At 48.8% G+C, this 25495-nt stretch overlaps 1 protein-coding gene and 1 long non-coding RNA gene across 6 annotated transcripts in view; one reads left to right on the forward strand and one right to left on the reverse strand.

Annotated features, from left to right (window-relative positions):
• LOC140430911 (uncharacterized) overlaps nucleotides 1–25495 on the forward strand; it is a 257042-nt gene that overhangs the window by 219474 nt on the left and 12073 nt on the right. The window lies entirely within an intron of this gene.
• On the reverse strand, nucleotides 1324–24902 carry LOC140430904 (uncharacterized). 5 transcript variants are annotated; one of them, XM_072518692.1, is made up of 3 exons: nucleotides 24868–24902; nucleotides 13553–13782; nucleotides 1324–4685 (listed from the first exon to the last, which is right to left on the reverse strand). In XM_072518692.1, exon 3 carries the CDS (start codon nucleotides 4300–4302, stop codon nucleotides 3031–3033), a length of 1272 nt encoding a protein of 423 aa, XP_072374793.1. In that variant the 5' UTR covers nucleotides 4303–4685; nucleotides 13553–13782; nucleotides 24868–24902; the 3' UTR covers nucleotides 1324–3030. The 5 variants fall into 5 exon arrangements, with proteins under 5 accessions (XP_072374793.1, XP_072374796.1, XP_072374795.1 ...); XM_072518695.1 differs by lacking the exon at nucleotides 13553–13782 and having other exon boundaries at nucleotides 24868–24901; XM_072518694.1 differs by lacking the exons at nucleotides 13553–13782; nucleotides 24868–24902 and adding an exon at nucleotides 11122–11628.

The raw sequence follows: 25495 nt of genomic DNA on the forward strand, positions 1-25495 counted from the left end.
TGCACCACACCTGGACTGATTCAGCGACTGTTAAGAGGCTAGCACGGTGCCACGTGTAACACAATCGATTCCAATGAGAAACTGTGTGGGATTCGCAATTGATACTCAGGAGGCTGACAAGCTGCAGCCGCATATACCCACTTCACTCTCCACACACACCATCCCAGCCAACAAGGTACCAGCAAGACGCATGGACTCACGATTTACGGACACCGAGCTGGAGACCTGGCTGGATGCGGTGGAGGAGAGGCGGGCCACCCTGTAACCTGGCCCAGGAAGGAGGCTGCCAGTTGTCGTCGTTTGCAGAGGTGGTCAGAGCCACGAGCAAAACCATCCGGACCGGCCAACAGTACGGTAAAAAACTGCACAACCTCTTCAGTATGAGTAGGCAGCACTGTGCCCCCGGCACCAACCCCTGTGGCCCTCCCCCACCCAGGATAGCGGCTAAATCCCCGCCGTGCAGCACGTGCCATGGCTGGGTGCCCTGTCCACTGAAGCCACCAGCTACCCACCTTTGGGGTGCATATGCATACTGTCTAATGCTGTTGTTTTCTGTCCCGTCCCCCAGGGGAACTGCACCCACAACTGCTGGGAGCAGGAGAAGACTGGAGGGGACCGCCGGACTTGCAGCCTCTCACCGTAGTTTGAGCAGAGATATCCTGAGTATGGTGAGGGAATGGGGCTGAGTCTACAGAACCGAGTTCCCTCATCGTTGTAACGATGCGATATGTTCACCTTACACTCTTCCAAGATTCATTTCATGGTCTGGGAATGATCTTAAGTTATTAGTTATTTTGTTTGATTCTAAGTTTGGTGTAAGCTAAATATTGTGTTATTGTATGTCTGCTGTTTTCTCAATCCTCTATAATTTATAACTCACAAAAGATTCACATTTTTGCTGATTTATGGTGTGTTCCTATCCACTGAAATACCCAGGAGCCTACAATAAGAGTCCTATAAATAATATATTGGTCAATGTCACTGAGGGTTGGTACACTTTCTCCGTTTATTCCACAGGAAACATAACATTTTCCTAAGAGAGAAAGACTAGCATTTATATATCAACTTCAGTGAAAACTGGGCATTTGACAGCTGAAGTGTTATCACTTTTGTGATGTCATACCATCCCCCTCCTTCATGTTGTGTAAAATGGCCGAAAGAGAATACTCCATGTGAATGTCACTCACACTGGATCCTCCCACAATGTTTTCATTGTCTGGAACTCGGACATTACACCCATATTCGGGGAAGATTAGGGACAAGGTTCATCCTTTCCTTCCGTGGCTGATGTCACCATTTCATGTACCACATACTCCAAAGATGTGCAGGTTAGATGGATTGGCCATATCTTTTTATTAGAACAGTAAAAAATATATACAAGGCCAAACGGTACAAACACTAATTTTGCCTTGGAGAAACAGGGTACCCTCCCCTCAGTACCAATGTATGGGGAGGGGGGGTTGGATACTCTGATTATTAAAACAGTTCACAACACATTTCTACAAAAAACAAATGGTACAGGCACTAAACTTTGGGCTGGAGAGACCTGATACCCTTGCCTCTGTACCAACAGAAGGGAAAGGAAGTGGGGAGAGAGGGAAAGGAGGGTGGTGGGAAGGGAGGGAGTTGGGGTGTTGATGGAGGGGGGCCCCAATAGGGCACTGCCTGAACTATCTACGGAGGCAGAAAAATAACAGAGCCTTTATGCTAAATTGCCCCTTAGTGCCCAAAAGGTTAGGTGGGGTTACGGGGTGGAAGATTGGCTTAAGTAGGGTGCTCTTTCCAAGGGCTGGTGCAGACTCAATGGGCCGAATAGCTTCCTTCCGCATTGTTAATTATATAATTCTCACACTGAGCGGGTGTTTATTGAGTGTAATTTATAATTTAGTAAATGGGATGTCACAGCTTTCAGGGCTCACTGAATGCTTTTCAACTCATTCAGCTTCAATTCCCAAAACAACCTCTCTGGAATGCAGGGATCAGCTCTCCAGCTAATAAGCCCACCTGCTACTTTATATTGCTCTCTGTTCTGCCCTTTTTAAACCCTTACCGTAAAAGATATATTTCCACAACTAAAACTTAATGGACCCATTAACTAAATATTCACAAAATCTCCCACCAGAAGAAAATGGAAATGTGTCACCAAGTGATATACTTTCATTTAAATAGCCTAGAATATTACAACTTACAATATGTTATAGATCTTAACAATGATCTTATCGCTTGCAATACACACAATAATCATCCTCCCCATGTCCAATCAACTTCACAAGTTCATCAGCACTCTGTTGAATTCCCTGTCCAGTTCAAGATGTAAATTATGACTTTTTGTGATGTTTTAGAGAGTTTTCTTCTTACAATATTTATAGTGCAAAGTTCTGTCTACAAAAGAAAATTATTCATTCTTATTCACAGGTGAATTTTGAAGCTCACTCTTTTAAACAGCTGGTCCTGATTTCAGCTTTTGAACCTCATTGGTTTCCATGTCTGTAGCTTTCTCAACTTTAAACTCTACAAAGAATGTCTCCGTTAAATCCAGAGTTACATTCTCTCTTTCTTCTTTAGCACAGCCTCATTTCTTTTTTTTTTTAAATTTAAAAAAAAAATTCCAATTAAGGGGCAATTTAGCGTGGCCAATCCACTTACTCTGCACATCTTTGGTTTGTGGGGGTGAGACCCACACAGACACAGGGAGAATGTGCAAACCCCACACGGACAGTGACCTGGGGCTGGGATCGAACCCTCGGCGCTGCAAGGCAGCAGTGCTAACCAGTGCCACCGTGCTGCCCCGGCATAGCCTCATTTCTAAGTTCATTTTCCAATCTCGAACATTTTAACTTATTTTTTTGAGATAACTTCAGAATGGCTTTTTTTTGTGCCAACACTTGTTCCTTCTTTGATCAAAATCCTCTCTGGCTATTACAAGAACGTAATTTCTTCTTTGATCTGATGGCATACGTGTGTGCAAAGTGGTTCAACTTCTTGTAGTTTCCCCACTGCTTTCCCCACACTAAGCTCACAATTGAATTCTCACTCCCCTGTGTGGTTCCTCTGATGGAACAGGAGGTCCGAGGACCTCAAGTAGGATTTAACACACACCTCACCTGGGAAAGGTTTCTTCCCTGCGTGAATGTGTTGGTGTGCACAGAGGGATGATGAGTTCAGGACTGACTGGTCACACACGTCATGAGTGAATGGCTTTTCCCCTGGGTGAATCCGTCGATGTTTGAGAAGGTCCCAGGATTCCGCAAAGGTCTTGTCACACACCTCACACTTGAACGGTTTCTCCCCAGTGTGAATGTGTTGATGTGCGCAGAGGGACGATGAGTATGAAAATGATTTATCACACACTTCGCACTTGAATGGTTTCTCCCCAGTGTGCATGCGTTGGTGCCTATGGAGATGAGATGATTGTGAGAACGATTTTTCACACACTTCACACTTGAACGGCTTCTCCCTGGTGTGACTACGTCGGTGTTTTACCAGCGTTGATGACTGTGTGAAGGCTTCATTGCACAGCTCACACTTGAAGGGTTTCTCCCCTGTGTGCACTCTCTGGTGCCTCAAGAGATGATAGTTTTGGGAGAAAGCCATCTGACAAAATTGACACTTGAAGGGTTTCTCCCCCGTGTGAATCCTCTGGTGTATCAGGAGGGTTGAAGATCTCGCGAAAGCTTTATCGCAAAACTCACAATTGAAGTGCTTCTCTCCTGTGTGAATTGTCTGATGTAACTGGAGGCTCCTTAAATTTGTGAAGACTTTATCACAAACATCACATTTTACCTCTTCCGCCCCTGTGTGAATGCGCTGGTGTTCACGGAGGTTAGTTAACGATGAGTATGATTTATCGCACACCTCGCACTTGAATGGCTTTTCCCCAGTGTGAATGCGTTGGTGTGTACGATAGGCTGATGACTGCCTGAATGATGTGTTACAAATCTCACATTTGAATGGTTTCTCCCCAGTGTGAAGCCGTTGGTGTTCACGGAGAGAGGATGGCTGTGTGAATGATTTGTCACACACCTCACAGGTGAATGGTTTCTCCCCAGTGTGAATGCGTAGATGTACACGGAGACTCCAGGACTGCGTGAATGCTTTACCACAAACCTTGCATGAAAACAGATTATCACGTTTTTTAATGCATTTGTGCACGCGGAGATTTGATGACCAAGCAAAGGATTTGTCACACACCTCGCACGTGAATGGCTTCTCCCCTGTGTGAGTGTGTCGATGTTGCACAAGTGTTGATAACTTTGGGAAGGCTCGATCGCACACCTCACACTTGAATGATTTCTCTTCCATGAAGTTGTCCTTTTGTTAACAGTTGGTGTTAGATGGATCTTGTATGTTGGGAGATCCAATGAGCCTGTGGAACCCTCTTCACACCCGAACAGCCTCTTGCTTGTCGAAATGAGTCAGTGGTTCATGAGGCTCGATGAATGATTGAAGCTCTCACCACAGGTGGAGCCCATTCACACTTCTTCCCAGCCTCACGCTGGCCAATCACCCACAGCCGGACCTTCTGAAAGGTTGGTTTTGATGGAATGTTCCACACCATTGACCAGTTTCAGATCTGATAATATGTCAATGTTTCCCTGACGCAATCGATTTAAGATGATGGTTTCACTGTCCAACCGTCTCTGTGTTGAGCTTAAGTAGTGTGACTCATCTTGTTTAGCTGAGTTCTGTATGAAAGACAGATACAAAGCGCACTCAGTAAGCTTTGCGCAGGTGAAGGAGACACATCCTGCTTTGTGCACATGAAATCGAGACAGCCTGAGTGAGTGAGACACAGCCAGAGTGGGAATTGGAACTTGGTAATTTGGGTAGTGTGGTAATTTGGCATGGAGTGGGAGGAGGTGCTGTTTCCCTTTTTGTTCTGTTTCCTTCGTTTGGCTTTGTAACTGGTAATCTGCAGGGAGAGATCCAGAATGCATTCCTGGAAGCAGAGAGAAAACCAGGGAGCATCCTGGGAAGGTAGGTGATATAAAACTTTCCCCCAGGTTCCAGCGGCCTTCATTTTCGGGAGTGGGAGAGGGTGAGAGCGAGCCGGGGAGCAGCTTGGCAACAGGTAAGTGATATAAAAACTTACCCCCAGGTTCCAGCGGCATTCATTTCCGGGAGCGGGAGAGAGAGAGAGCCGGGGATATTCTGCTCTTCTGAGTGATCTGATTGGGGGGGGGGACTGAAAAGTGATATCGCAGGAAAGTTGTGACCTGATTGGCTGGTAGGGAATCTGCACTAAATTTAAAAATTAAACACTGTTAAACTAATTAAACATAATTGATTAATTATTTAATCATAATTTAGAGGGGTATCTAAGCCAGAGACCAGAGAGTACTGTATTTAGCATTCACATTTATAGTAGAAATCTAGTGCTAGGAAACATATACTTAACAGTAACATTAAAAAAAATGTATTTTAAAATTTAATTTACTTATTAATTAACACAATTTCAATTAGAGGGGTGCAGTGCTCTGACTGTGAGATGCAGCAGGTCTGGGAGGCTCCCAGCGTCCCGGAAGGCTTCATCTGCAGAAAGTGCACCCAACTGAGGCTCCTCACAGACCACGTGGTTCGGTTGGAGCAGCAGTAGGATGCACTTAGGAGCATGAAGGTCGTGGAAAGCGTCATAGATAGCAGTTGTATAGATGTGGTCACACCCAAGGGGCAGGCAGTCAGTGCAGGAATCCCCTGTGGTTGTCCCCTCTCGAACAGGTATACCCCTTTGGATACTGTCGGGGGACTAGCCTATCAGGGAAAAACAGCAGCAGCCAGAGCAGTGGCACCACGGCTGGCACTGATGTTCAGTAGGGAGGGTCAAATTGCAGAAGAGCAATAGTCGTAGGGGACTCTAGTCAGGGGCACAGATAGGCTCTTCTGTGGACCTGAAAGCGACTCCAGGATGGTATGTTGCCTCCCTGGTGCCAGGGTCCAGGATGTCTCAGAACGGGTAGCGGGCACCCTGAAGGGGAAGGGCAAACAGGCAGAGGTTGTAGTACATATTGGTACTAACGACATAGGCAGGAAGGGGGATGAGGTCCTGCAGCAGGAGTTCAGGGAGCTAGACAGAAAGTTAAAAGGGTTGTATCTCGGGATTACTGCCTGTGCCGTGTGCCAGTGAGGCTAGAAATAGGAGGATAAAGCGGCTAAACAGCTGGTGTAGGAGGGAGGGTTTCAGTTATCTGGACCACTGGGAGTTCTTCCGGGGCAGGTGTGACCTGAAGAAGAAGGACGGGTTGCATCTAAACTGGAGAGGCGTGAATATCCTGGCTGCGAGGTTTGCTAGTGTCACACGGGGGGGTTTAAACTAGTATGGCAGGGGGTGGGTACCGGAGCAATAGGTCAGAAGGTGAAAAAAGTGAGGGAGAACTGAGAAATAGGGCCACTGGCTCTGAGGAAGAGCAGACAGGGAAATGTTGCTGAAAACAGCGGGACTGGTGGCCTGAAGTGCATATGTTTTACTGCAAGAAGTATAACAGATTAACTTAGAGCTTCGATTAGTACTTGGAACTATGATGTTGTTGCCATTACAGAGACCTGGTTGAGGGAAGGGATGGATTGGCAGCTAAACGTTCCAGGATTTAGATGTTTCAGGTGGGATAGAGGGGGATGTAAAAGGCTGGTGGAGTTGCGCTACTGGTTAGGGAGAATATCACAGCTGTGCTGCGGGAGGACACCTCAGAGGGCAGCGAGGCTATATGGGTAGAGATCAGGAGAAGAAGGGTGCAGTCACAATGTTGGGGGTTTACTATGGGCCTCCCAACATCCAGCAGGAGATAGAGGAGCAGATATGCAGACAGATTTTGGAAAGGAGTAAAAGCAACAGGGTTGTTGTGATGGGAGACTTTAACTTCCCCAATATTGACTGGGACTCACAAAGTGCTAGGGGCTTTGACGGGACAGAGTTAGTAAGGAGCATCCAGGGGGGCTTCTTAAAACAATATATACATCGTCCAACTAAGGAAGGGGCTGTACTGGACCTGGTATTGGGGAATGAGCCCGGCCAGGTGGTAGAAGTTTCAGTAGCGGAGCATTTCGGGAACAGTGTCCACAATTCGGTAAATTTTAAAGTGCTGGTGGACAAGGATACGAGTGGTCCTAGGGTGAATGTGCTAAATTGGGGGAAGGCTAATTATAACAATATTAGGCGGGAACTGAAGAACATCGATTGGGGGAGGATGTTTGAGGGTACATCAAAATCAGACATGTGTGAGGCTTTCAAATGTCAGTTGAAAGGAATTCAGGACCGGAATGTTCCTGTGCGTAAGAAGGATAAATATGGCAAATTTCGGGAACCTTGGATAACGAGAGATATTGTAGGCCTCGTCAAAAAGAAACAGGAGGCATTTGTCAGGGCTAGAAGGCTGGGAACGGACAAAGCCTGAAGTGCATATGTTTTAATGCAAGAAGTGTAACAGGTAAGGCGGATGGACTTAGAACTTGGATTAGTACTTGGAACTATAATGTTGTTGCCATTACAGAGACCTGGTTGAGGGAAGGACAGGATTGGCAGCTAAACATTCCAGGATTTAGATGTTTCAGGTGGGATAGAGGGGGAGGTAAAAGTGGCGGAGGCGTTGCGCTGCTGGTTAGGAAGAATATCACAACTGTACCGCGTGAGGACACCTCAGAGGGCAGCGAGGCTATATGGGTAGAGATCAGGAATAAGAAGGGTGCAGTCACAATGTTGGGGGTTTACTCCAGGCCACCCAACAGCCAGCGGGAGATAGAGGAGCAGATAGATAGACAGATTTTGGAAAGGAGTTAAAGCAACAGGGTGTTGTGATGGGAGACTTTAACTTCCCCAATATTGATTGGGACACACTTAGTGCTAGGGGCTTGGACAGGGCAGAGTTTGTAAGGAGCATCCAGGAGGGCTTAAAACAATATGTAGATTGTCCAACTAGGAAAGGGGCTGTACTGGACCTGATATTGGGGAATGAGCCCGGCCAGGTGGTAGATGTTTCAGTAGGGCAGCATTTCGGGAACAGTGATCACCATTCAGTAAGTTTTAAAGTGCTGGTGGACAAGGATAAGAGTGGTCCTCGGGTGAACGTGCAAAATTGGGGAAGGCGAATTATAACAATATCAGGCGGGAATTGAAGAACATAGATTGGGGGTGGATGTTTGAGGGTAAATCAACATCTGACATGGGGGAGGCTTTCAAATGTCAGTCGAAAGGAATTCAGGACCGGCATGTTCCTGTGAGGAAGAAGGATAAATATGGCAAATTTTGTGATCCTTGGATAACGAGGGTTATTGTAGGACTCATCAAAAAGAAAAAGGGGGCATTTGTCAGGGCTAGAAGGCTGGGAACAGACAAAGTCTGTGTGGAATATAAGGAAAGTAGGAAGAAACTTAAGTAAGGAGTCAGGAGAGCTAAAAGGGGTCACGAAAAGTAATTGGCAAATAGGGTTAAGGAAAATCCCAAGGCTTTTTACACGTACATAAAAAGCAAGAGGGTAACCAAGGAAAGGGTTGGCCCACTGAAGGACAGGGGAGGGAATCTATGTGTGGAGCCAGATGAAATGGGCGAGGTACTAAATGAATACATTGCATCAGTATTCACCAAAGAGAAGGAATTAGTGGATGTTGAGTCTGGAGAAGGGTGTGTAGATAGCCTGGGTCACTTTGAGATCCAAAAAGACGAGGTGTTGGGAGTCATAAAAAATATTAAGGTGGATAAGTCCCCAGGGCCCAATGAGCTCTACCCCAAAATACTGAAGGAGGCAAGAGAGGAAATTGCTGAGGCCTTGACAGAAATCTTTGGATCCTCACTGTCTTCAGGTGATGCCCTGGAGGACTGGAGAATAGCCAATGTTGTTCCTTTGTTTAAGAAGGGTAGCAAGGATAATCCAGGGAACTACAGGCCGGTGAGCCTTACGTCAGTGGTAGGGAAATTACTGGAGAGAATTCTTCGAGACAGGATCTACTCTCATTTGGAAGTAAGGGGTCGTATTAGCGAGAGGCAGCATGGTTTTGTGAAGGGGAGGTCATGTCTTACTGACTTGATCAGAGTTTTTCAAGGAGGTCACAAATATGACTGATGCAGGTAAGGTAGTGGATGTTGTCCATATGGACTTCAGTAAGGCCTTTGACAAGGTCCCTCATGGCAGACCGGTACAAAAGGTGAAGTCACACGGGATCAGAGGTGAGCTGGCAAGATGGATACAGAACTGGCTCAGTCATAGAAGGCAGAGAGTAGCAATGGAAGGGTGCTTTTCTGATTGGAGGGCTGTGACTAGTGGTGTTCTGCAGGGATCCGTGCTGGGACCTTTGTTGTTCGTAGTGTATATAAATGATTTGGAGGAAAATGTAACTGGTCTGAATAGTACATTTGCGGACGTCACAAAGGTTGGTGGAATTGCGGATAGCGATGAGGACTGTCAGAGGATACAGCAGGATTTAGATCGTTTGGAGACTTGGGCGGCGAGATGGCAGATGGGGTTTAATTCGGACAAATGTGAGGTAATGCATTTTGGAAGGGCTAATGCAGGTAGGGAATATACAGTGAATGGTAGAACCCTCAAGAGTATTGAAAGTCAAAGAGATCTAGGAGTACAGGTCCACAGATCACTGAAAGGGGCTACACAGGTGGAGAAGGTAGTCAAGAAGGCATACGGCATGCTTGCCTTCATTGGCCGGGGCATTGAGTATAAGAATTGGCAAGTCATGTTGCAGCTGTATAGAACCTTAGTTAGGCCACACTTGGAGTATAGTGTTCAATTCTGGTCGCCACACTACCAGAAGGATGTGGAGGCTTTAGAGAGGGTGCAGAAGAGATTTACCAGAATGTTGCCTGGTATGGAGGGCATAAGCTATGAGGAGCGATTGAATAAACTCGGTTTGTTCTCACTGGAACGAAGGAGGTTGAGGGGCGACCTGATAGAGGTCTACAAAATTATGAGGGGCATAGAACAGAGTGGATAGTCAGAGACGTTTTCCCAGGGTCGAGGGGTCAATTACTAGGGGGATAGGTTTCAGGTGCGAGGGGCAAGGTTTAGAGGAGATGTGTGTGGTAGGCTTTATTAGGGGTATCTTTGTACCTTATACTGTAGTATGAGTGGTAGAACCTGCCTGCTGGTTCCGCCCAGCAGGCGGAGCATAAGAGTCTGTGTTTCACCCACAGCAGTCATTGTGTACCGGAGCTACTAGGGTAACTACTTGTTCATTAAAGCCTTCAATCTCACTTTAGTAGTGATTGATCGTGCATCAATGTGCGAGGCAAGTTTTTTACACAGAGGGTAGTGGGTGCCTAGAAGTCGCTGCCGGAGCAGGTGGTGGAAGCAGGGACGATAGTGACATTTAAAGGGTATCTTGACAAATACATGAATAGGATGAGAATAGAGGGATACGGACCCCGGAAGTGCAGAAGAATTTACTTGAGACGGGCAGCATGGTCGACACAGGCTTGGAGTGCCGAAGGGCCTGTTCTTGTGCTGTACTTTTCTTTGTTCTTTGGAATAGAAGGAAAGTGGGAAGGAAATTAAGCAAGGAGTCTGGAGGGCTAAAAGGGGTCACAAAAAGTAATTGGCAAATAGGTTAAGGAAAATCCCAAGACTTTTTACAAGTGCATTAAAAGCAAGAGGGTAGCCAGGGAAAAGGTTGGCCCACTGAAGGATAGGGGAGGGAATCTATGTGTGGAGCCAGAGGAAATCAGCGATGTACTAAATGAATACTTTGCATCAGTATTCACCAAAGAGAAGGAATTGGGAAGGGTGTGTAGATAGCCTGGGTCACATTGAGATCCAAAAAGACGAGGTGCTGGACATCTTGAAAAATATTAAGGTGGATAAGTTCCCAGGGCCTGATGGGATCTACCCCAGAATACTGAAGGAGGCAAGAGAGGAAATTGCTGAGGCCTTGACAGAAATCTTTCGATCCTCACTGTCTTCAGGTGATGTCCCGGAGGACTGGAGAATAGCCAATGTTGTTCCTTTGTTTAAGAAGGGTAGCAAGGATAATCCAGGGAACTACATTGACGCAAGGCTTACGTCAATGCGAGGGAAATTACTGGAGGGAATTTGTCCAGACAGGATCTATTCCAATTTGGAAGCAAGTGGTCGTGTTAGTGAGAGACAGCACTGTTTTGTGAAGGGGAGGTCGTGTCTCACTAACTTGATAACAGTTTTTCAAGGAGGTCACAAAGATGATTGATGCAGGCAGGGCAGTGGATGTTGCCTGTATGAACTTCAGTAAGGCCTTTGACAAGGTCCCTCATGGCAGACTGGTAGCATTGTGGATAGCACAATTGCTTCACAGCTCCAGGGTCCCAGGTTCGATTACGGCTTGGGTCACTGTCTGTGTGGAGTCTGCACATCTTCCCCGTGTGTGCGTGGGTTTCCTCCGGGTGCTCCTGTTTCCTCCCACAGTCCAAAGATGTGCAGGTTAGGTGGATTGGCCATGATAAATTGCCCTTAGTGTCCAAAATTGCCCTTAGTGTTGGGTGGGATTACTGGGTTGTGGCGATAGGTTGAACAAAGAACAAAGAAATGTACAGCACAGGAACAGGCCCTTCGGCCCTCCAAGCCCGTGCCGACCATACTGCCCGACTAAACTATAATCTTCTACACTTCCTGGGTCCGTATCCTTCTATTCCCATCCTATTCATATATTTGTCAAGATGCCCCTTAAATGTCCCTATCGTCCCTGCCTCCACTACCTCCTCCGGTAGTGAGTTCCAGGCACCCACTACCCTCTGCGTAAAAAACTTGCCTCGTACATCTACTCTAAACTTTGCCCCTCTCACCTTAAACCTATGCCCCCTAGTAATTGACCCCTCTACCCTGGGGAAAAGCCTCTGACTATCCACTCTGTCTATGCCCCTCATAATTTTGTATACCTCTATCAGGTCGCCCCTCAACCTCCTTCGTTCCAGTGAGAACAAACCGAGTTTATTCAATCGCTCCTCATAGCTTATGCCCTCCATACCAGGCAACATTCTGGTAAATCTCTTCTGCACCCTCTCTGAAGCCTCCACATCCTTCTGGTAGTGTGGCGACCAGAATTGAACACTATACTCCAAGTGTGGCCTAACTAAGGTTCTATACAGCTGCAACATGACTTGCCAATTCTTATACTCAATGCCCCGGCCAATGAAGGCAAGCATGCCGTATGCCTTCTTGACTACCTTCTCCACCTGTGTAGCCCCTTTCAGTGATCTGTGGACCTGTACTCCTAGATCTCTTTGACTTTCAATACTCTTGAGGGTTCTACCATTCACTGTATATTCCCTACCTGCATTAGCCCTTCCAAAATGCATTACCTCACATTTGTCCGGATTAAACTCCATCTGCCATCTCTCCGCCCAAGTCTCCAGACAATCTAAATCCTGCTGTATCCTCAGACAGTCCTCATCGCTATCCGCAATTCCACCAACCTTTGTGTCGTCTGCAAACTTACTAATCAGACCAGTTACATTTTCCTCCAAATCATTTATATATACTACAAAGAGCAAAGGTCCCAGCACTGATCCCTGTGGAACACCACTGGTCACAGCCCTCCAATTAGAAAAGCATCCCTCCATTGCTACCCTCTGCCTTCTATGGCCTAGCCAGTTCTGTATCCACCTTGCCAGTTCACCCCTGATCCCGTGTGACTTCACCTTTTGTACTAGTCTACCATGAGGGACCTTGTCAAAGGAGGTGTTGACCTTGGGTAGGGTGCTCTTTCCAAGAGCCGGTGCAGACTCGATGGGCCAAATGGCCTCCTTCTGCACTGTAAATTCTATGAAAAGGTGAAGTCACATGGGATCAGAGGTGAGGTGGCAAGATGGATACAAAACTGGCTAGGTCACAGAAGGCAGAGAGTAACAACGGAAAGGTGCCTTTCTGATTGGAGGGCTGTGACTAGTGGTGTTCCACAGGGATCAATTCTGGGACCTTTGCTGTTCGTAGTATATGTAAATGATTTGGAGGAAAATGTAACTGGTCTGATTAGTACGTTTGCGGACGATACAAAGATTGGTGAAATTGCGGATAGCGATGAGGACTGTCAGAGGATACAGCAGGATTTAGATTGTTTGCCAACTTGGGCGGCGAGATGGCAAATGGAGTTTAATCCGGACAAATGTGAGGTAATGCATTTTGGAAGGTCTAATGCAGGTAGGGAATATACAGTGAATGGTAGAACCCTCAAGAGTATTGACAGTCAGAGAGATCTATGCGTACAGGTCCACAGGTCACTGAAAGGGGCATCACAGGTGGAGAAGGTAGTCAAGAATGCATACGGCATGCTTGCCTTCATTGGCCGGGGCATTGAGTATAAAAATTGGCAAGTTATGTTGCAGCTGTATAGAACCTTAGTTAGGCCACACTTGGAGTATAGTGTTCAATTCTATACAGGGTAGAGGGGTCAATTACTAGGGGACATAGGTTTAAGATGCGAGGGGCAAGGTTTGGAGGAGATGTACGAGGTATGTTTTTTACACAAAGAGTAGTGGGTGCCTGGAACTCGCTGCCGGAGGAGGTGGTGGAAGCAGGGACGATAATGACGTTTAAGGGGCATCTTGACAAATACATGAATAGGATGGGAATAGAGGGATACGGACCCCGGAAGTGTAGCAGATTTTAGTTTAGACGGGCAGCATGGTTGGCGCAGGCTTGGAGGGCCTAAGGGCCAGTTCCTGTGCTGTACTTTTCTTTGTTTTTTGTTTGTTCAATGCTGTGAAGAGACTTTTATGTCTTCCCACAGTTGTGCAGTAGTTCCTTGGGTGATGGTCAGGATCTATCTGTGGAGTCTATCCTCTCTGTATTTCCTGTTGTAGTACGGTGCAATCTTCTGTAAAACAGGAAAAGGAAGCATGACAGCCTATGGCTATGACAGACTGGGAAACATTACTGAAAGGACAGATAGTGGACAGGTATTCAAGGAACAAAGAACAAAGAAAATTACAGCACAGGAACAGGCCCTTCGGCCCTCCAAGCCCGTGCTGACCATGCTGCCCAACTGAAATAAAATGCCTTATCCTTCCGGGGATCATAACCCTCTGTTCCCAACCTATTCATTTATTTGTCAAGACACATCTTAAAAGTCACTATCGTATCCCCTTCCACTACCTCCCCCGGCAACGAGTACCAGGCTCCCATCACACTCTGTGTAAAAAATAGTTGCCTCGTACATCTCCTTTAAACATTGCTCCTCGCACCTTAAAGCATCCACCCTAGGAAATAGCTTCCGACTATCCACTCTGTCCATCCCCCTCATAATCTTGTTGATTATGAGAGCATGGATAGAGTGGATGGGCAGGTACTCTTTCCTGGGGTGGGGGGTCAGTCACGAGGGGGCATAGGTTTAAGGTCCGTGGGGCAAAGTTTAGAGGAGATGTGTCGCCATTTTTTTTGTACAAGGTGGTGAGTGCCTGGAACGCGGTGCCAGGAGAGGTTGTGGAAGCAGATACATTAACGGCGTTCAAAATGCATCTCGACAAATACATAGTTAGGATGGGTATAGAGGGATACGGCACGAGGAAGTACTGAGGGTTTTGGTCAAGGGTGGTATCATCACCGGTACATGCTTGGAGGGCAGAAGGGCCTGTTCCAGTGCTGTATTGTTCTTTATATCCCATCAGGCCCTGGGGACTAGTCTACCTTAATGTTTTTCAAAACCCCCAATATCTCCTTTTTGATCTCAACAGGACCCAAACTATCTACACACCACTCCCCAGACTCATCACCCACCAAGTCCTTCTCTTTGGTGAATACTGATGCAGAATATTCTTTAATACCATTTATTTAATGCCCATTTCCTCTGGCTCCACGCATTGATTCCCTCACCTATCCTTGAGTGGACCAACCCTCTCCCTGGCTACCCTCATGCTCTTTATATACGTATTAAAAAGCCTTGGGATTTTCCTTAATCCTGCTGGCCAATGACTTTTCGTCACCCCTTTTAGCCCTCCTGACTCCTTTCTACTTTCCTTGCTTTCCTTGTATTCCACACTTGTTTTGTGTGGTCCCAGCCTCCTAGCATTGACAAATGCTTCCTTTTTCTTCTTGACTAGGCTCACAATATCTCGTTAACCAAGTTCCTGAAACTTGCCACACCTATCCTTCATCCTTACAGGAACGTGCTGGTCCTGAATTCCGATTAACTTACGCTTGAAAGTGTCCCTGTGGAACACCACTGGTCACAGCCCTCCAATTAGAAAAGCATCCTTCCATTGCTACTCTCTGCCTTCTATGACCTAGCCAGTTCTGTATCCACCTTGCCAGCTCACCCCTGATCCTGTGTGACTTCACCTTTTGTACTAGTCTACCATGAGGGACCTTGTCAAAGGCCTTACTGAAGTCCATATAGACAACATCCACTGCCCTACCTGCATCAATCATCTTAGTGACCTCCTCGAAAAACTCTATCAAGTTAGTGAGACACGACCTCCCCTTCACAAAACCATGCTGCCTCTCACTAATACATCCATTTGCTTCCAAATGGGAGTAGATCCTGTCTCGAAGAATTCTCTCCAGTAATTTCCCTACCACTGAAGTAAGGCTCACCGGCCTGTAGTTCCCGGGATTATCCTTGCTACCCTTCTTAAACAGAGGAACAACATTGGCTATTCTCCAGTCCTCCGGGACATCCCCTGAAGACAGTGAGGATCCAAAGATTTCTGTCAAGGCCTCAGCAATTTCCTCTCCAGCCTCCTTCAGTATTCTGGGGTAGATCCCATCAGGCCCTGGGGACTTATCTACCTTAATATTTTCTAAGACACCCAACACCTCGTCTTTTTGGATCTCAATGTGACCCATGCTATCTACACACCCTTCTCCAGACTCAACATCTACCAATTTCTTCTCTTTGGTGAATACTGATGCAAAGTATTCATTTAGTACCTCACCCATTTCCTCTGGCTCCACACATAGATTCCCTTGCCTTTCCTTCAGTGGGTCAACCCTTTCCCTGGCTACCCTCTTGCTTTTTATGTACGTGTAAAAAGCCTTGGGATTTTCCTTAACCCTATTTGCCAATGACTTTTCGTGACCCCCTTCTAGCCCTCCTGACTCCTTGTTTAAGTTCCTTCCTACTTTCCTTATATTCCACACAGGCTTCGTCTGTTCCCAGCCTTTTAGCCCTGACAAATGCCTCCTTTTTCTTTTTGACGAGGCCTACAATATCTCTCGTTATCCAAGGTTCCCGAAAATTGCCGTATTTATCCTTCTTCCTCCCTGGAACATGCCGGTCCTGAATTGCTTTCAACTGACACTTGAAAGCCTCCCACATGTCAGATGTTGATTTGCCCTCAAACATCCGCCCCCAATCTATGTTCTTCAGTTCCCGCCTAATATTGTTATAATTAGCCTTCCCCCAATTTAGCACATTCATCCTCGGACCACTCTTATCCTTGTCCACCAGTACTTTAAAACTTACTGAATTGTGGTCACTGTTACCGAAATGCTCCCCTACTGAAACATCTACCACCTGGCCGGGCTCATTCCCCAATACCAGGTCCAGTACCGCCCCTTCCCTAGTTGGACTGTCTACATATTGTTTTAAGAAGCCCTCCTGGATGCTCCTTACACACTCCGCCCCGTCTAAGCCCCTGGCACTAAGTGAGTCCCAGTCAATATTGGGGAAGTTGAAGTCTCCCATCACCACAACCCTGTTGTTTTTACTCTTTTCCAAAATCTGTCTACCTATCTGCTCCTCTATCTCCCGCTGGCTGTTGGGAGGCCTGTAGTAAACCCCCAACATTGTGACTGCACCCTTCTTATTCCTGATCTCTACCCATATAGCCTCACTGCCCTCTGAGGTGTCCTCCCGCAGTACAGCTGTGATATTCTCCCGAACCAGTAGCGCAACTCCGCCTCCCCTTTTACATCCCCCTCTATCCCGCCTGAAACATCTAAATCCTGGAACATTTAGCTGCCAATCCTGCCCTTCCCTCAACCAGGTCTCTGTAATGGCAACAACATCATAGTTCCAAGTACTAATCCAAGCTCTAAGTTCATCTGCCTTACCCGTAATACTTCTTGCATTAAAACATATGCACTTCAGGCCACCAGACCCGCTGTGTTCAGCAACTTCTCCCTGTCTGCTCTGCCTCAGAGCCCCACTGTCCCTATTCCCTAGTTCTCCCTCAATGCTCTCACCTTCTGACCTATTGCTCCCGTGCCCACCCCCCTGCCATACTAGTTTAAACCCTCCCGTGTGACACTAGCAAACCTCGTGGCCAGGATATTTATGCCTCTCCGGTTTAGATGCAACCCGTCCTTCTCATATAGGTCACACCTGCCCCGGAAGAGCTCCCAGTGGTCCAGATAACGGAAACCCTCCCTCCTACACCAGCTGTTTAGCCACGTGTTTAGCTGCTCTATCTTCCTATTTCTAGCCTCACTGGCACGTGGCACAGGGAGTAATCCCGAGATTACAACCCTCGAGGTCCTGTCTTTTAACTTTCTGCCTAGCTCCCTGAACTCCTGCTGCAGGACCTCATGCCCCATCCTGCCTATGTCGTTAGTACCAATATGTACAACGACCTCTGCCTGTTTGCCCTCCCCCTTCAGGATGCCCTCTACCCGTTCGGAGACATCCTGGACCCTGGCACCAGGGAGGCAACATACCATCCTGAAGTCTCTTTCACGTCCACAGAAGCGCCTATCTGCCCCTGACTATAGAGTCCCCTATTACTATTACTCTTCTGCGCTTTGACCCTCCCTTCTGAACATCAGAGCCAGCCGTGGTGCCACTGCTCTGGCTGCTGCTGTTTTCCCCTGATAGGCTATCCCCCCCGACAGTATCCAAAGGGGTATACCTGTTCGAGAGGGGGACAACCACAAGGGATTCCTGCACTGACTGCCTGCCTTTTCTGGTGGTCACCCATTTCTCTGCCTGCACCTTGGGTGTGACCACATTTACATAACTGCGATCTATGACGCTTTCCGCCACCTGCATGCTCCTAAGTGCATCCAATTGCTGCTCCAACCGAACCATGCGGTCTGTGAGGAGCTCCAGTTGGGTGCACTTTCTGCAGATGAAGCCACCCGGGACGCTGGAAGCCTCCCGGACCTGCCACATCTCACAGTCAGAGCACTGCACCCCTCTAACTGACATTGCGTCAATTAATTAAAATTAAAATTAAAAAAAAAATGTTTTTAAATATATTTTTAAATTTTTTTCAAAGTTACTGTTAACTATCTGTTTCCTAGCACTAGATTTCTAATAGAAATGCGAAAGCTAAATATAGTACTCTCCGATCTCTGGCTTAGATACCCCTCTCAATTATAATTAAGTAATTATGTTTAATTAGTTACCAATGCTTAATTTTTTTATTTAAAAATTTTTTTAGTGTAGATTCCCAACCAGCCTCTCAGGTCACAGCTTTTCTGTGAGGTCACTTCAGTTTCCCCCCGACACACACAATTTGAAAAAGGTATAAAAGTAAAAATGAGTAAAAATCACATACTTACCTTCTTACCTTCTGAGTGTCTTAGATGTTCTCAGGTTCTCTCCCTGACAGAGACTGCTCCTCCTCCTCCGAACGGCTCCCGAAACTTTTTAAATCTCCGCTCCGACTCGCAGCTCCCGCGCTTTTTAAATCTCCCGCGCTGTTTTCAAAGTCCCGGCTCACTCAGCTCCCACACTGTTTTCAAAGTCCCGGCTCACTCACTCCCGCGCTGTTTTCAAAGTCCCGGCTCACTCAGCTCCCGCGCTGTTTTCAAAGTCCCGGCTCACTCAGCTCCCCGCGCTGTTTTCAAAGTCCCGGCTCACTCAGCTCCCGCGCTGTTTTCACTGTCCCGGCTCACTCAGCTCCCGCGCTGTTTTCAAAGTCCCGGCTCACTCAGCTCCCCCGCTGTTTTCAAAGTCCCGGCTCACTCAGCTCCCGCGCTGTTTTCAAAGTCCCGGCTCACTCAGCTCCCACGCTGTTTTCAAAGTCCCGGCTCACTCAGCTCCCGCGCTGTTTTCACTGTTAGGCTCACTCAGCTCCCGCGCTGTTTTCAGAGTCCTGGCTCACTCAGCTCCCGCGCTGTTTTCAAAGTCCTGGCTCACTCAGCTCCCGCGCTGTTTTCAAAGTCCCGGCTCACTCAGCTCCCGCTCTGTTTTCAAAGTCCCGGCTCACTCAGCTCCCGCGCTGTTTTCACTGTCCCGGCTCACTCAGCTCCCGCGCTGTTTTCAAAGTCCCGGCTCACTCAGCTCCCCCGCTGTTTTCAAAGTCCCGGCTCACTCAGCTCCCGCGCTGTTTTCACTGTCCTGGCTCACTCAGCTCCCGCGCTGTTTTCAAAGTCCTGGCTCACTCACCTCTCGCGCTGTTTTCAAAGTCCCCACCTGACAAATAGGTTAGACCAAGGAGAGCCAATGGATGTCATCTATCTTGACTTCCAAAAGGCCTTTGATAATGTGCCTCACGGAGACTGCTGAGTAAAATAAGGGCCCATGGTATTCGAGGCAAGGTACTAACATGGATTGACGATTGGCTGTCTGGCAGAAGGCAGTGAGTTGGGATAAAAGGTTCTTTTTCGGAACGGCAACCGGTGACGAGTGGTGTCCTGCAGGGTTCAGTGTTGGGGCCACAGCTGTTCTCTTTAGATAGTAATGATCTAGATGACGGGACTGGGGGCATTCTGGCTAAGTTTGCCGATGATACAAAGATAGGTGAAGGGGCAGGTAGTATTGAGGAGGTGGGGAGGCTGCAGAAAGATTTAGACAGTTTAGGAGCGTGGTCCAAGAAATGGCTGATGAAATTCAACGTGGGCAAGTGCGAGGTCTTGCACTTTGGAAAAAAGAATAGAGGCACGGACTATCTTCTAAACGGTGACAAAATTCATAATGCTGAAGTGCAAAGGGACTTGGGAGTCCTAGTCCAGGATTCTCTAAAGGTAAACTTGCAGGTTGAGTCCGTAATTAAGAAAGCAAATGCGATGTTGTCATTTATCTCAAGAGGCTTGGAATATAAAAGCAGGGATGTACTTCTGAAGCATTAGTTAGGCCCCATTTAGAATACTGTGAACAATTTTGGGCCCCACACCTCAGGAAGGACATACTGGCACTGGAGCGGGTCCAGCGGAGATTCACACGGATGATCCCAGGAATGGTAGGCCTAACATACGATGAACGTCTGAGGATCCTGGGATTATATTCACTGGAGTTTAGGAGGTTGAGGGGAGATCTAATAGAAACTTACAAGGGTGGACGTAGGGAAGTTGTTTCCATTAGCAGGGGAGACTAGGCCTTAGAATAACAGGGAGTCACTTTAGAACAGAGATGAGGAGAAATTTCTTCAGCCAGAGAGTGGTGGGTCTGGGGAATTCATTGCCACAGAGGGCGGTGGAGACCGGGCCGTTGAGTATCTTTAAGACAGAAGTTGATAAATTCTTGATTTCTCGAGGAATTAAGGGCTATGGAGAGAGAGCGGGTAAATGGAGTTGAAATCAGCCATGACTGAATGGTGGAGTGGACCCGATGGGCCGAATGGCCTTACTTCCGCTCCTATGTCTTATGGTCTTATGGAAACCGGAGCACCCGGAGGAAACCCACGCAGACATAGGGAGAACATGCAGACTCTGCAGACAGTACCCAAGTTGGGAATCGAACCTGGGACCCTGGCGCTGTGAAGCAACAGTGCTAACCACTGTGCTACCATGTCGCCACCAGAGAGTGTGCACGACAGCTACATCCTGGAGCAGTCAGACATCCCCTGGCCTCTACGAGGATGAGTGGCTGGCTCTTGGGGGATAAGCGGTACCCGCTGAGGACCTGGCTAATGACGCCAGTACAGAGGCCAGAGACTTGATACAACGAGGCCCGTGTGGCCACCCTGGCTGTCATTGCATGGTGCAACGGACTCGCTTCGACTGCACTGGCGGTGCCCTGTACACCGCCCGGAGGGCTGACTGCTTTGTGGTGGTCTGTGTGTCCTCCACAACCTGGCACAGCACAGAGGCGATGTGCTGGAGATTGGGGATGAGGAACATGTGCTCATCAAGAAGGAGTACGAGGATGATGAGGAACCGTCGGACCAGCAGGGGCTAGAGGATGATCCCAGGAATGACCCGGAGGACCAGTCGGAGGCTGCAGGACAGGCGGCAGTGGTGAGGGTCCAGCAAGCCCGGAGGACCAGGGTGGCCCTCACACTCACCCACTTCACAAAGGACATGGCTTGTCCATCACCCAAACCTTACCCACCACTCACCCCGCCCCCCCCCCCCCCCAGGGTCTGTGTCACATCACTCCAGGGTGCTGGGACTGTGTCGGCACTGTCAGCGGGTCACTGTCGATGGCAGGGTGTGATGATAACCCGCATAGAGCTAAGCGCCGGTCCTCCTCAATCTATGGCGGTCTGACCCCTGCCTGTCTGCTGAGAACTCATTCACATCCGTCACCTGCACATGGTGTGCCGGGGAGGGGGAGGTGCCTGGAGAGATGTGCCAAGGGTTCGGAGGTCAGCCCTCATTGCGAACGAAAGTGACAGAGGTGTCATACTGCTTGTGGCCAAGAGTATTTAATGTGTCACAGGTGTCCAATAATGTCCCGCTCTCCCGATGGTGCAGCTCCACTCTCCCCACCACAACCTCACCCCCCCACCTCCTACCCCCCCCCCCCCCCCCCCCCCCACCCTCTTCCCCCTCACCCGGTGCACTAAGCGATCCTCAATGTGCTTAACTACCCTTGATCTACCACTACAAGATGTGCACATCGCCCCTTGTGCTGTGCCAGGTTATGGAGGACCCACAGACCACCACAAAGCTGACAGCCCTCCGGGCGGTGTACAGCAGGGCACCGCCAGAGCAGTCAAAGCATTGGAATTGCATTTTGAGCAGTCCGATGCACCATGCAATGACAGCCCGGGTGGCCACACGGGCCTCGTTGTATCAGGTCTCCGGCCTCCGTACTGGCGTCATTAGCCAGGACCTCAGACGTCCAAAGATGTGCAGGTTAGGTGGATTGGCCGTGCTAAATTGCTCCTTAGTGTCCAAAAGGTTAGGTGGTGTTACTGGGTTACGGAGATAGGGTGGAGGCATGGGCATAAGTAGGGTGCTCTTTCCAAGGGCTGGTGCAGACTCGATGGGCCGAATGGCCTCCTTCTGCACTGTAAATTCTATGATACATCTTGGATGCACATCTGAAATGGAGGTAGCCAGCTGCTTACCACATTCCATGGCCTTCGATGTCCTAGTGGGCATCCCTGGGGGCTCTGGGGCCAGAGGGGCCTGGCGCACTTGTCGCCGGCACATGCACTGCCGTGATGCCCTGCCCGTGTGCTGACTTTGAGACGCAGCCTGGTCAGAGGGGTGGGACTCGGGGGAGCTGGCGGCCACCAGCCCCACCCCATGGGACTGGTCCGGGTTGCACGCAGCACCCTCTCCTCACAGCTGGTGCCCATAGGGCCTCGGGGTTCACCTCGGGACGGAGGGGCAGCTAGTTCGAGCCCCGGCTGCCCCGCATCATCTGGCTCTGCAAACCTTGACGGTTCCCCAGGGTCTGCACCATGATGTCGCGCCCTCGGCGATGCTCCTCAGTGACTGGGGCATGCTCTGCAGCACCTATGCAACGCCCACCTGCAACTGGGACAAGCTGCGTAGCACCTTGGCTATTCTCATCTGAGAGCAGGCCATGTCCCGCAGCATCTCATCAACGTCAGCCTTGGACTAGGTCACATCCCCCAGCGAGTCGGACATTCTGCCAAGGCCCTCAGCTATGGCTGTCAGTCTGCGCCACGACTTGAACACTTCCACTAACGGTGCCAATGTCATGCACCAGGCTCTCCACTGCAGTCGCCACACGAGCAGTGTTGGTCTCGGTGCCACACATTGCCGGTGACATCTTCTGCACTTTTAGCATCTGGGACTCCTCCAATCAGCTATGGACCTGCTGGAGTGTTGCTGACATCTCCCTCTGAATGCCCCGGCCGTTCCCTATTGTCTATAACAGCTCCGGGTAAACCCATTCCCTCGGCTCAGCATCTGTCTGGGATCCAGCTGTTTCCTGGGATCCAGCAGACCTCCGACTACTGTCTCGCCTGCGCATTCATGCCTCCACTGATGTACATCAGCAATTGTGTGGTGCTCACCAGATTGTGCTCCAGAAGCCTGTCCACTAACGTTTCCCACCGAGGTTTGTTTATCTGTGCTGGTGGAGGGTGGGGATGACAGCTGTGATGCGTCGAACATGGTATCCTCTGAGTTCCTCTCCGCAAGGTGGTCTCATGGGAGGCAGGGAACGGGCCACCCCGAATGGGCGGTGCTGTCAGCTGGAGGACCTGTGGTCAGTGGCAGGGATGGGTCAGTCAGTATGGCAATAACGACTCACGTTTGCCAGGTCCTCTGGGTGGGGCCCAGTGGATCCTCACCTCGGCGGAGTGTGCCAACCTCAGCCTTGGTAACCGCTCTGTCCTCTGCCACCCTAGTCACCTCCAGGATCTGTTCCTCGAAGGTGGTGAGATTTTGTATGTCCGGCATGCCTCTGCCAGTCTGGGCCCTCTCCCAGCGATTGTGGGAGAGCTTCTCCTGCAGAGACGCAGAGAGGGGATGCATTGGTGGTTCACAATAGTGAGGGGGGGGGGGGGGAGTGAGAAGGGAGGGTGGGAGGGGGGGTTGGTGCGTGGGAGTGGAAGGTCTTAGGGGCGCGGTGGTGTCAACTCACCCGTGCTGCCTGGTGTCGGTCATTGACCTTCTTGCAACACTGGAGGCCAGTCCTCCTGGTCACACTCCCAGAGTTCACGGCTGCCACCCCTTCATCCCAGGAAGCATTGGCTGCCCTGTGCCTTATTCTCCGTGACCCTCAGGGGAACAGGGCATCCATCCTGGCCTCCACCGCATCAAGGAACCTCCCAAAGTCTGCATCCCCAAATCGTGGGGTCAGTCGACTCGATGCCATGGCTGTGAGCTGAGTGCAGTTAGGTATTTAAATGCTCCTTGACCTTGCCAGCGGGCAGCTGGCGAGGGCAGTCCGGCAAATTGACTGGCGAGCCTTCATTTGTGGCGAGAAGCCACAAGGGGCCTTAACAAGGGGCCTTGTTAAGTGGACTAATTAATGTTGAATAGCGTTGCCTGCCTCACCAGGCTGAGCACCGACCGGGAAGCTCACAGCACTTCCCGCTCGCTACCACACTTAGAAATCTTTCTGGAGAATCGTATCCAATGTGTTTAATATAAAAAACACTCAGCAGGAATGTTAATTCAGTGGAAATTTTGAATTTTTCCCCCTTATTCTCCCAAATTATTTGAAGAAAACACACTGATTAGGGGCTGGTTTAGCACAGGACTAAATCGCTGACTTTGAAAGCAGGCCAAGGCAGGCCAGCAGCACAGTTCAATTCCTGACCAGCCTCCCCGAACAGGCTCCGAGAATGTGGCAACTAGGGGCTTTTCACAGTAACTTCATTTGAAGCCTACTTGTGACAATAAGTGATTTTCATTTTCATTTCAAGTGCTGGAAGCTGAGGTAAACATTACTCGAGTGAAGCTGATTGAAGGGTTCTGGTTTATCCTGGGAAATTAGATACACTGCACTCACTCCCCACTGCACATCCCAAATTCAGCTCACAGCACTGGGCAAAAGTATCAAATCCAAGCCCAGGCTTTCGGGAGAGGCCGAGGCCTTCAGATAAAATCTTTAAAGAATTTGAATAAATGTGTCTCTACCCCTCCCAGATAATTACACCTCACCTTCTCATATTCAGTAATGACCCATCAAAAAATCTCAGCCTGTAAATCAGAAGGGAAATGCTTCCAATTAACACACTCAATATCCAACACAGTCAATCAGTCAGCTCAGCACAAAGCAGCGAGTAAACAGGTCTCTCAGCTGCATCTTCTCACACAGCATAAGGGGCATTTCCACACCTGATCCCCCACAGGATAGTCAGACTGCCTGAACATTAGTGTGGATATTGTGCAATGTAATTATTATAAATTCTGCTCCTTCACTCACCATCTCCTCACTTGGTTTTCAGTCCCTACAGGATGTGAAGCAGCTGTGAAAGAGGAAGAGGAGAGAATGGGCCGAGTGGGTGGACTCTCTCTGATTGTCGTCTCTCACAGCCAATCCAAATATTTCAAATGTGAGGGAGCGCGAGTCCGAGTGGCTGAGTGGATTTGAAAAACAGATTGGGCTTGGGGAGGAACATAGAACATAACAGCGCAGTACATGCCTTTCGGCCCTCGATGTTGCGCCGACCTGTGAAACCACTCGAAAGCACTATTCTCTTATCGTCTCTATGTCTATCCAATGACCATTTGAATGCCCAAAATTTTGGCGAGTCCACTACTGTTGCAGGCAGGGCATTCCACACCCTTACTACTCTCTGTGGGTGGTATGCTATGTGGAATTTTTGGGTGATGCCAAATATCGTGAGGACGTTCTGCATGACACGTCCCGTAAAGTGGAAGCCTTGGTCGGATTCAATGCTGCGGGGGAGTCCCCATCTTGTAAAGATGTGGTGGGTCAAAATCTTGGCTGTGGTTTTTGCAGTGTTTGTGCGGGCTGGGAATGCTTCCACCCATTTCGTAAATGTGTCAATTACCACAAGTACATATTTATAGCCATTCCTGCAAGGGGG

This window comes from Scyliorhinus torazame, chromosome 10 (assembly GCF_047496885.1).
Source record: "Scyliorhinus torazame isolate Kashiwa2021f chromosome 10, sScyTor2.1, whole genome shotgun sequence".
Classification (NCBI taxonomy): Eukaryota; Metazoa; Chordata; class Chondrichthyes; order Carcharhiniformes; family Scyliorhinidae; genus Scyliorhinus; species Scyliorhinus torazame.

What these genes read in the sequence shown, in the direction of transcription:
- LOC140430904 (XM_072518692.1), bottom strand. Translation starts at nt 4,302, where the DNA reads ATGGAAGAGAAATCATTCAAGTGTGAGGTGTGCGATCGAGCCTTCCCA.